The sequence below is a fragment of the Hemitrygon akajei genome, chromosome 26, assembly GCF_048418815.1.
Source record: "Hemitrygon akajei chromosome 26, sHemAka1.3, whole genome shotgun sequence".
Lineage (NCBI taxonomy): Eukaryota > Metazoa > Chordata > Chondrichthyes > Myliobatiformes > Dasyatidae > Hemitrygon > Hemitrygon akajei.
Window position 1 is genome coordinate 35,495,401 of NC_133149.1, and position 12,317 is coordinate 35,507,717.

Genomic DNA, 12,317 nt, shown 5'->3' on the forward strand with positions numbered 1-12,317 from the left:
ATCCGGGTGTCTATCATGCTCACAGAACCTTGTCTCTGTTCCTCTGAGTAAAGAATCTCCTATCAACACTGCATTCCTCTTCATGTCTCTGTTCTTCTGAGCCACAGCAGCAGACTCTGTGTCAGAGACCCAGTCACTTTGGCACTCCCGGTAGGTCGTTCCCCTCAATAGTATCTAAAGTTATATACTTGAGGGGAACTGCCACAGGTATACTCTGCACTGGCTGTGCATTTCCCCTCCTCCTGACAGTCACCCAGTTACCTGTCTCCTGCAATCTAGGGGTGACCACCTCTCTGTAGCTCCTATCAATCACCACCTCATTCTCTCATATGAATCAAAGGTCACCAAGCTGCAACTCCAGCTCCTTAATATACATGTTCTATCAGAAGCTGCAGCTTGGTGCACCTGCTGCAGATGTGTTTCTCTGGGAGAGTGGAGGTCTCCCAAAATTCCCACATGTCGCACAGAGTGGAAAACACTGGCTCAGGAGCCCATTTTCACTAAACTACGATGGCCTAACAGATAAGGATGAAGAAATTAGAACAGGAAGAGAGAAACTTACCAGATATTTTTACCTCACCCAAGCCTGATGGGTCAAGCCACTCAAAACACTCACAACAATGGCTGCTCTGCTTGCACTTGTGTAATTTTTATTTGCCTTTCTAATGCCTCTTCCTGATTGGTTGCTCCTTAATTCAGAGCAACTGCTGCAAAACTCTGCCTTTAAATCTTGATCGCGGGCCCTGTTTGAAAGGTAGCTCTTTTTATGCACAGCCTCTTGCTGATTGGTCGCTCCTCAACTCGGACAAAACTGCCGCAAAGCTCTGCCTTTTAAATCTTGATCGCAGCCCTAACTGAAAGGTAACTCTTTTTACGCACTGCCTCTTGCTGATTGGTCGCTCCTCAACTCATAGAAACTGCCGCAAAGCTCTGCCTTTTAAATCTTGATCGCAGCCCTAACTGAAAGGTAACTCTTTTTACGCACTGCCTCTTGCTGATTGGTCGCTCCTCAACTCATAGAAACTGCCGCAAAGCTCTGCCTTTTAAATCTTGATCGCAGCCCTAACTGAAAGGTAACTCTTTTTATGCACTGCCTCTTGCTGATTGGTCGCTCCTCAACTCATAGAAACTGCCGCAAAGCTCTGCCTTTTAAAACTTGACCATGGCCCTGACTGAAAGGTAGCTCTTTTTGCGCACCCCCTGACCTTGATTGTCCAACTCAGGATCAGAAGCCTGTTGCAACCTGGGGAAACCCCCTACAGACTTTACAACTGCTTTCTTGTGGCTGGTTGGTTGTAAACAGTTCATATATAAGCTTTCATGAAAACAAAAATTGTTGGAAATACTTAGCAGGTCAGGCAGCATCTGTGAAAAGGAAAGCAAAGTTAACATTTCAGGACCGATGCCCTGAAACGTTAACTGTTTTCCTCTTTGTGTAGATGCTGCCCGACCTGCTTACTGCTTGCAGCATTTTCTGTTTTTACTTCAGATTTTTAGCTGCTGCAATTTTTGCTTTGGTTTTCAAGAGCAAAGCTTCATTTTTTATAGCTGCATTAAGGTTGATACAGCTGTATTTAGCTGTAATGTTTGCTTCTGTGTAACCAACATTTACTGATTCTTTTGGCAGGTGCACCAGACATGCCTGAGATAACAAAAATTGAAAAAACCATATCAGTAATGGCCTCAAGACCAGAGGAGGTATGGAAGGCTAATGGCTGGCACTTAGTTGTGTTTATATTTAGACATTTTTATTGTGCAAAGTAATTTCAGAGGTATTCACATCCCTTTGAGTTTAAAAGCAAACTTCAGTACAGGTTCTCTTTCAGTACCATTATAAAAAGAGACCTTTCTTTCCACAGAGTCTTGAGTTTTGTCATTAACTGACACAGATTTATCACAAATCAGCAATGGTATCATTGAATGTTAGTACTGTAAGGAGCTAAGTAGATGAATACCTGTTCCTATAATCCTAACCCCACAAATTTTGAGCATCTGTTTTAAGGAATATAGTTTAGTCAAGTTATGTGTCGCAAGTAGATAGCGGGCCATCATATTTTTGAAAACAAAATGGGTGAAATACTTAAATGAAGTTTATTGTCATTTAACTATATACAGTACATGTATACTGTCAAATGAGACAGCATTTCTCCGGACCTGGATGTAAAGCACAGTAGTGCACATGACACACAATAACTTAGGAAAGTAAGGATAAAATTTACAGATGAATTACACATAAATAAACAAACTAAAGTGCATAAATTAAATTTTGTAAGGTACAGAACAGATTAACCGGTGACACTTTGAATGCGATGCAGCAGGAACTTCAGAAGTCTAATGGCCTGAGGGGGGAAACTGTTTCCCATCCTGACAGTTCTTGTTTTTATGCATCGGAGTCTCCTGCCTGATGGTAGAAAGTCAAAGAGGATGCTGGATGGATAGGTGGGATCCCAAATAATACTAAGGGCCCTGTGTGCACAGCGCTCCTGATAAATGTCCCTGATGGATGGTAGGGAGACCCCTATGATCCTCTCAGCCGTTCTCACAGTCCTTTGTAGGGACATCTGGTCCAATGCAGAAGTCTGCAATTTGCATTAAAGTGTAATAAAATTGGGGCTGCTGTCTATTAACTCGGTTTACTTGTTGTTTCAGCTACTCGCTGACTGAAGTTCAATCCTTTGTGCCTATGTGCAAACCCAGAAGATTGTTCTTGTATCCACATAAAGTTTGTGGTAGAAAGCTAGAGAGAGCATGCAATTATGCTCATTTCAAAGCATCTGGAAATTTAAGGGCATTTTGTGCATATTGGTAAATTTCTAAACAGTCTAATTTTTTTTCTATTGATCATGGAATATCTGTGTCTCTATTAGGTTGCCAGTTGTGTCACAAGGAATGGTTACCCTGCTCCTAATATCACCTGGTACAAAGACCGCACGCCTCTGCATCTCACAGATGAAACAAAGGAAAGTACGTAACATTTTATGCCTCTTCTCATCCCCTTTCCTACCACAACCATCTCTGGGACATGCGACCTGCAAATAGTGAAGAAATAAGCTGCATTGAATTGCTAAATCTACAATCACCATTGGGGGTTTGAAATCGAATCAGGTGTGTGCAGTTGTACACGTGGGATTTCCATGCTACTGTAAAGGTTTGAACAAGGTGCATGCATATCTGGAGATAACTAGTTCACAGGTGAGAAGCAACTGAAGAAGCAGATCATTTATTTAAATGAAGTATCAGCTGGTTGGTCTTCTTATTTTGGATACTGTCAAATATGTGGCCAGGATTGATGAATGAATCTCAAGCAAACCCTATTCTGTCTTGGTAGCAGCAGAGTTTCCACTTAATTAAGATAAATGAGTACAGGTAGTCCCCGACTTACAAACATCCGGCTTATGGACAACTCGTACTTACAAACCAAGGAAGGAGAACGCCGTCCGCCATTTTAAGTCAGATCGCGACGCCATCCGCCATTTTAAGTCATTGCCATTGACACTATGTTGAGTGTTTAACTTTGTATTTGGCTTAAAATTTTCTTAGTAAGATTCACCCTGACCCCGGCTGCACCCTCCCCCACCCCCATTCCGGTCGGCTGGCGGTGACAGACCGCTCCCGTGCTGGGTTGATGTTGAGCTCGCAACTCAACTTTGTTAAAAAAAAAACACTGCCACCTCCAGTTTAAATAACCACGCGGAATATTGTGGAGGATCAAATACCCAAATCCAGCACAGCCCCCACTTGTCCCATTTAGCCTGTCTCAGTGCGGTGGTCCTTAGGACCCAGCAGACCTCGAGAACTGGCGCAGCTCGGGACCCGCCGCCTGCAGTGTTTCTGTTCCATTGACAGGAAGCGATCGCGATAGGAAATTAAGTGGAAATAATAAAGCGTTTGGAAAGAGGTGAAACGCCATCGGTCATTGGAAAAGGCTACAGTCGGTCAACGATCGGAACAATTTTAAAGGATAAAGTGAGAATAATGGAGCATGTGAAAGGCCCTGCCCCGATGAAAGCTACAATTATTAATAAGCAATGTAGTGGTTTAATTATTGGAATACATAGTTTCTTAAGTGTTTTTTATGCATAGAAAGGTAAAATATATACTATATACTAAGACAAACGTTTGACGAACTGACGCTAAATAATACCAGATGTACTTATTCCGACTTACATACAAATCCGACTTAAAGACGGACTCAGGACGGAACTTGTACGTAACCCGGGGACTGCCTGTACTTGAAAAGTAGCTAATTGACTCACGTTAATGAGGTTTCTTTCTCAAGCACATTACAAATTTCAGTGCTCACCATTAGAAAACTGGAATTTTCTGGTGTCTTTCAGCACTTCCTGTCTAAAGTACTTGCTGACACTTGGTCACTGTTGCAATTTAGGAAAATCAAAAGCCAATATGTTCACAGCAAAACAATAAAACATGAAAACTTCTGGGGGGGGTTGAATTTTTTTTATGGGCACTGTATATATACTTACTATAATTCAGTTTTTTCTCTATGTTTATCATGTATTTCATTAACCAATTTCACGACATATGCCGGTGATATTAAACCTGATTCTGATGAGTTTAACCATGACAGACACCTAATCTCTCTCCCAATGTATATTTTTCTTTAGAGACGTTCGCAACAGTTCAGTCAATAGAAGAAGCCAACGGCCTTAAAACGATCAGTAGTAAACTTCATTACCTGCCTAAAAAAGAGGACAAAGATTCTATGTTTTACTGTGAGGTGAGCTACAGGATGCCACACAGAGTGGACAAGATGATGGAGTCTGACAAGATCAAATTCTCAATCTTATGTGAGTATTGATGAGCATCACAGAGAAGATCTAAACCTGGAGTTAGTGTAATATTGCCTTTACCTGTCTCACAAAGCCATAGCTATAAGCACACAGTCATAATAAATACTAACAGTACGATGACAAGTACAAAACAGCACAATGTTGCAGAGACCAACACTCAATGTCAGCAAGACCAAGGAACATCACAATGGGGAGGTCAGGAAAGTACACACTGGACCTCATCGCAGAGTCAACAGTGGAAAGGGTGAGCAGCTTCAAGTTCCCGGATGTCAACGTCACAGGGATCTAACCTGGGTCCAACATACTGATGCATTTATGAAGAAGGCAGATGAGCCCCTGTGTTAGGAGGTTGAAGAGATTTGGTATGTCACCGAATGCTCTCTCAAATTTTGTAAAGACACTAGCGCACTTTCCTTGTGATGTCATAGATTCTTTCAACAAAGAGTTGAAAATTACTAGTGATATATAGGAATCAATCAGATAAGCTATCTACCTTTCCCTTAAAAATTGGAAGACTGCCTTTGAGGAAGAGGGTTCCAGAGACTCATAACCCTTTAAGAGAAAAAGTATCAAGCCAGATCTGGAGGTGACCTCAATTTTAAAATTGTGATTCCAACTTTTAGATTCTACCTCGGGAGAAAACATCTTCTCCATATCAGCTCCTCAGGATCTTGTTTTTCAATCAAGTCTCCTCTCACCCTTCCAAGCAGATACAAATACAACTCGTTTATCCTTTCTTCATTAGACATTTCACTTTTTCCCCTCTATTAGTCTGGTAAACTGCTTGCATCATATTTTCACCCTTTATTAAATAAAGAGACCATATACCAGATTTTATTTCATTGGTGCCTTATAGAACTGAAGCATAACCTCACTACTTGCATATTCATTTTTCCAAGCAATAAACAATAATATTCTGTTAGCTTTCTGAAATTATTTGCTGTATCCACATACCCCCATATGGGTGGAGGGATGGAGATATGTCTACCAAAGGAGGTGTAAGGCGCTCATTCCCTCCACTGGCCTGAAGGTCACCCTTGGACAAGGTGTAGCACCTGCTTAGCCCCCGATCAGGGTCACTTGAAGCCATGGTAGCAGGCGGTGGATGGTCGTATGAGCAGCTGGTGCATATCACAAGCCCTGGTTATGTAACCACTGACGCCTGGCAAGTACATTGATAATGACTGGGGTCACTCGTCTTGTAAAGACACTGCCCAGAAGAAGACAATAACAAATCACTTCTGTAGAAAAACTTGCAAAGAACGATTGCGGTGATGGAAAGACCGTGATCACCCACGTCATACGACACAGTACACGATGACGAACCCATGCACTAGTAGATTCAGATCCCTCCAGATAGCTGAACTCTGCAATTTCTCACCATTTAGATTAAATACTTCTTAATCTTTCCTGTCAAAATGGACAATTCCATAAATTTCAACAATATATTCTATTTGCTGGATCTTAGTGCATTCACTTGACCTATTTCTATACCTTTTGAACCCTCTTTCTGTCCTTTTCACAATTTGTTTTCCTAACTATCTTTGTGTTCTTTCAGTACTTTCATCCAAATCATATACATAAATTGATACTGGCTTACTGTTGCCACATACAGTGAAAAGGTTTTGTTCTGCATGCCATCCAGACTGATAACGTCCTATGTATTTACATTGAGGTGGTAAAAAGAAAACGGCATGTAGAATGTAGTGCGGTATATTGTGACGTATACGTATGGACTTTGATAATGAATTTACTTTCAACTTTGAACTGAGCTTTACAGTTTCAGAGAAACTGAAAAGTGTTGAGGCCTCAACACTGATCTCTGTGGCAAACCACTCATACTCTCAAGTTCAAGCTTGTTGTCATTGGTATACAAACACAGGGTAGACATGCCATGAAAAGTAGCAGCTCAGCACATTACACTTCATAACAACTTGCCAGTTACAGCAAGATACATTTACACCTCTCTCCATTTCCTGTTGGCCAACTAGGTTTCTGTTCACACCTTCGAGAGGTCCTCATGGCCTGGCTGAATGGTATGCTCGTCACTAAGCAATATGACACTGGACCCCTATCACTCGATGGTCTGTGCTGCTTGGTTCCAAGGCTATGCTTTGGCCCTAAATGGGCAAGTCTGGCTCAGAGCTTCAGAAGTTTATCTTTATATTCCAGTTCAGAGGTTTATCTGCCTCACAGTAGATAGAGCCTGCGGCCAAGGTCTCTAATTGCCATCACGTCTGGCAAGTTTCTTTTCTGTTTCCAAGGCAGAGGACATGAATTATTTTGCAATTATAAATTATGTTATAGCTTAAAAGGTTTGATCAAGGTATCTCTTTAGTGACTGATTGCACTACCTATGGCTTCATCTGCCACAGCTTATGAGATCCCTCTGCTGTCCAGATATTCAGCCCCAGTGAGTATCATTTAAATACACAGTAGGGCTGAAGCACAATGTGCTGACATGGCACAGGTTAAGCCTTAGGTCATTGATGAATTTTCTTAAGTGGCCTCCATCTTGTGGCAGAAAGCAGTATTGTGCTATTTCTGTTTGGTCTACATTCTAGGTACTTAATTCAGACCACTTCACATCTAAATTTCTTTCTGTGTGACTGTACACTAAATTCAATGTCACATAAAGAAGTTAATGTGCAAAAATAGGCTGAATTTTATGGCCATTGGAGGAGTTACTGAATCATCAGACAATAATTATGTGCCTCAATAAATGCTGATTTTAAGTTTCCCAATGTTAAATCAGAACATTCCACAGATAATACTTGAAACTATGTTCTAAAATCTCTTAAATACAGTGCAGAGGAGGAAGTACGAATGTACTAAGAAATGCATTGTTTTTCAAATTCAAGTTTATTGCCATTCAACCATACACATGTAGACAGCTAAGTGAAACATCGTTCCTCTGGGGCCAAGGTGCAAAACACAGAACATATAGTAAATGTAGGAAGGACAACAAAATTCTAAGGGCGTATAGCCCGATGGGAGTTCGGGGAGCTGGGTTAAGCACAATAGGCAGCGATTCAAACAGAGAGAGGAGAAATGGGTTAAAAATTCTATATCTGAATGCGCAAAGTGTCAGGAATAAGGCGGATGAGCTTGAAGCCCAGGTGCGAATGGGTAACTATGATGTTGTTGGGATAACGGAGACATGGCTGCAGGGAGATCAGACCTTGGAAATGAATGTACAAGGGTATACGTGCTATCGTAGGGACAGAAATGTGGGCAGAGGGGGTGGGGTGGTCCTGTTGGTGAGGAATGAGATTCAGTCCTTTGCAAGGGGGGACATAGGGTCAGGAGAAGTAGAGTCTGTGTGGATAGAACTGAGGAACAGTAAAGGCAAAAGGACCCAAATGGGTGTTGTCTACAGGCCACCAAACAGTAGCATGGATATTGGGTGCAAGTTGAATAGGGAGTTAACATTGGCATGTGGCAAAGGTAATGTCGCAGTAGTTATGGGGGATTTCAACATGCAGGTGAACTGGGAGAATCAGGTTGGTGCTGGACCACAGGATAGGGAGTTTGTAGAGTGCCTACGGGATGCATTCTTGGAACAACTTGTACGAGAGCCGACCAGGGACAAGACTATTCTGGATTTAGTGTTATGTAATGAACAGGATTTGATAAGCGATCTCGCAGTAAAGGAGCCATTAGGAAGTAGTGATCACAATATGATAAGCTTTTATCTGCAATTTGAGAAGGATAAGGGCAGCTCGGAGGTGTCAGTGTTGCAGATGAACAGGGGAAACTATGGAGCCATGAGGGAGGAGCTGGCCAAAGTTGACTGGGCGGATAGCCTAGCAGAAAAGACAGTGGAACAGCAATGGCAGGTATTCTTAGGAATAATGCACAAGGTGCAAAATCAGTTCATCCCCCAGAGAAGGAAGGATTCAAAGGGGGGAAAGGGGCCTCAGTGGTTGACAAAGGAAGTCAGAGACTGCATAGCATTAAAAAAAAAGGAAATATGACAGAGCTAAGGTGATTGGGAGGACAGATGATTGGGAAGTTTTTAAGGAACAACAGAACTTAACTAAAAAGACAATACGGGGAGAAAAAAATTAGGTACGAACGCAAGCTAGCCAGGAATATAAAGGAAGATAGCAAAAGCTTTTTTAGGTATGTGAAGAGAAAGCAGATAGTTAAGAACAATGTTGGGCCCTTGAAGAATGAATTGGGTGAAATTGTTATGGGAAACAGAGAAATGGCAGAAGAATTTAATGAGTACTTTAGATCTGTTTTCACTAAGGAAGACACAAGCAATCTCCCAGATGTATGGATGGGCCAAGGACATAGGGTAACAGAGGAAATGAAACAGATTGACATTCGGAAGGAAACGGTGATGAGAAGACTGATGGGACTGAAGGCTGACAAATCCCCAGGTTCAGATGGTCTGCACCCTAGGGTACTAAAGGAGGTGGCCCTGGAAATTGCAGATGCATTGGTAATCATTTTCCAATGTTCCTTAGATTCAGGATCAGTTCCTGAGGATTGGAGAATGGCTAATGTTATCCCACTTTTTAAGAAAGGAGGGAGGGAGAAAACAGAGAACTATCGACCTGTCAGCCTGACATCGGTGGTGGGAAAGATGCTAGAGTCCATTATTAAGGATGAAATAGTGGCATATCTAGATAGCAGTGATAGGATTGGGCCGAGCCAGCATGGATTTACCAAGGGTAAATCATGCTTGACTAATCTGTTGGAGTTTTTCGAGGATGTAACCAGGAAGTTAGACGGAGGAGATCCAGTGGATGTAGTGTACCTCGATTTCCAGAAGGCATTTGATAAGGTCCCACATAGAAGATTGGTGGGTAAAATCAAAGCTCAGGGCATCGGGGGAAGGCATTGACATGGATAGAAAACTGGTTGGCAGATAGAAAGCAAAGGGTAGTGGTGAATGGGTGTTTCTCGGAATGGCAGGTGGTGACTAGTGGGGTGCCACAGGGCTCGGTATTGGGACCACAGCTGTTTACCATTTACGTTAACGATTTGGATGAAGGCATAGAAAATAACATCAGCAAATTTGCTGATGATACTAAGCTGGGTGGCAGTGTGACGTGATGAGGATGTTAGGAGAATTCAGGGTGACTTGGATAGGCTGGGTGAGTGGGCAGATACTTGGCAGATGGCGTTTAATGTGAATAAGTGTGAGGTTATCCACTTTGGGAGTAAGAACAGGAAGGCAGATTATTATCTGAACGGTGTAGTGTTGGGTAAGGGAGTAATACAAAGAGATCTCGGAGTCCTTGTTCATCAGTCACTGAAGGTGAATGAGCAAGTGCAGCAGGCAGTGAAGAAGGCTAATGGAATGTTGGCCTTTATTACAAAGGGAATTGAGTACAAGAGCAAGGAAATCCTCTTGCATTTGTACAGAGCCCTGGTGAGACCACACCTGGAGTATTGTGTACAGTTTTGGTCTCCAGGGTTAAGGAAGGACATCCTGGCTGTAGAGGAAGTGCAGCGTAGATTCACGAGGTTAATTCCTGGGATGTCTGGACTGTCTTATACAGAGAGGTTAGAGAGACTGGGCTTGTACACGATGGAATTAAGGAGATTGAGAGGGGATCTGATTGAAACATATAAGATTATTAAGGGATTGGACAAGATAGAGGCAGGAAATATGTTCCAGATGCTGGGAGAGTCCAGTACCAGAGGGCATGGTTTGAGAATAAGGGGTAGGTCATTTAGGACAGAGTTAAGGAAAAACTTCTTCTCCCAGAGAATTGTGGGGGTCTGGAATGCACTGCCTCGGAAGGTAGTGGAGGCCAATTCTCTGGATGCTTTCAAGGAGGAGCTGGATAGGTATCTTATGGATAGGGGAATCAAGGGATATGGGGACAAGGCAGGAACCGGGTATTGATAGGAATTGATCAGCCATGATCTCAAAATGGCGGTGCAGGCTCGAAGGGCCGAATGGTCTACTTCTGCACCTATTGTCAATTGTCTATTGTCTATAGTCACACACAACACATAGAGTCACAAAATAATATTAACACAAGTCCCTGAGTGGCATGGCTTGAAGATTGATAGGTTGATATAAAGTGCGAGGTACTTTATGTCAGCTGGTCCCTAATGAATTGTTAGTAATAATTTCTGATCCAACTGGAACAAGTGAATAACTGAAACAGCAACACCCACAAAATGCTGGAGGAACCCAGCAGGTCAGGCAGCATCTGTGGAAATGAATAAACAGTCGATATTTTGGACCAAAACCCTTCTTCATGACTGAGAAGGAAGAAGGATGATATCAGAATAAAAAGGTGGGGGGAGGGAGAGGAGGCTGGCTGGAAGGTGATAGGTGAAGCCAAGTGGGTGGGAAAGGTCAAGGGCCGGAGAAGACGAAAACTGATAGGAGAGGAGAGTGGACCGTAGGAAAAAGGGAAATGGAGTGAGTGATAGGCAGGTGAGAAGAGGTGAGAGGTCGGGGGGAGAGAATTTTTTTACTGGAAGGAGAAATCGATATTTATGCCATCAGGTTGGAGGGTACCCAGGTGAAATATAAGGTGTTGCTCCTCCACCTTGAGGGTGGCCTCATCTTTGTACAAGAGGAGGCCATGGACCAATATGTCAGAATGGGAATGGGAATTAAAATGTTTGGGCAGCAGAAAGTTCTGCTTTTGGCAGATGGAGTGAAGGTGCTCGACAAAGCGATCCCACAATTTATGACGGGACTCACCTGTGTAGAGGAGGCCACGGCAGGAGCACTGGACACAATAGACAACCGCAGCAGATTCACAGGTGAAGTGTTGCCTCACCTGAAAGGACTGTCTGGGGCCCTGAATGGAGGTGAGGGAGGAGGTGTAAGGGCAGGTGTAGCACTTAGGCCACCTGCAGGGATAAGCACCTAGAGGGAGGTTAGTGGGGAGGGACGAGTAAACAAGGAAATTGCGGAGGGAGCAATTCCTGCGGAAAGCTGGGGGAGGGGAGGTAAATATATGTTTAATGACAGGATCTCTTTGGAGATGGCAGAAGTTCCAGAGGATAAATGAAACATATTCCAGTGAAATGAATGCCTTCCTTACGAGTCAAATTTATTTGTTACGTCATAATGCTCAGTATCAGTATTTTATTACAGTGAGTACTGTATTCTAGTCCCTATTTCCTTTTGTTCCTCACTAGATCCAACAGAGAATGTGGAAATACTGATTCACCCCAGTGTGGTGAGAGAGATGGACAACGTGACCATGGAGTGCCAAGCCGATGGCTCATCTAGTGTTGACTATACCTTTTTCAGAGAGCAGGTGAGGAGCATTATGAGGACGGAATTGTGTTTGTTACTCTTAATCTGTAAGTAGAACAGCTCAGAAGTTCAACAGAATGGTTTGTTTTTAGAGAAAAAAAAAACCCTGGAGCTGGGTGGGTGCAGCACTGTACCACAGGTTCCACTTACACGGCCTTTAGAGCATTTCTTTGATGTAAAAAATTGAATTAAGCATTAATTTGAAATGAGTCATTGTGATCACTCAGGGCTCAAAAGGTATTCAGACAGTGGCCAATTAA

The 12,317-nt window shown here is 42.8% G+C and overlaps 1 protein-coding gene across 3 annotated transcripts in view; it reads left to right on the forward strand.

The window, feature by feature from the left end:
* The window catches only part of LOC140716866 (cell surface glycoprotein MUC18-like), a 135,946-nt gene that overhangs the window by 103,539 nt on the left and 20,090 nt on the right, over positions 1–12,317 (forward strand). For all 3 annotated transcript variants that reach the window (XM_073029862.1, XM_073029861.1, XM_073029863.1), the window contains 4 exons: positions 1,628–1,698; positions 2,868–2,964; positions 4,626–4,808; positions 11,937–12,058. In XM_073029862.1, coding sequence (XP_072885963.1) covers positions 1,628–1,698; positions 2,868–2,964; positions 4,626–4,808; positions 11,937–12,058 — 473 coding nt within the window. The remainder of the gene's footprint in view (positions 1–1,627; positions 1,699–2,867; positions 2,965–4,625; positions 4,809–11,936; positions 12,059–12,317) is intronic.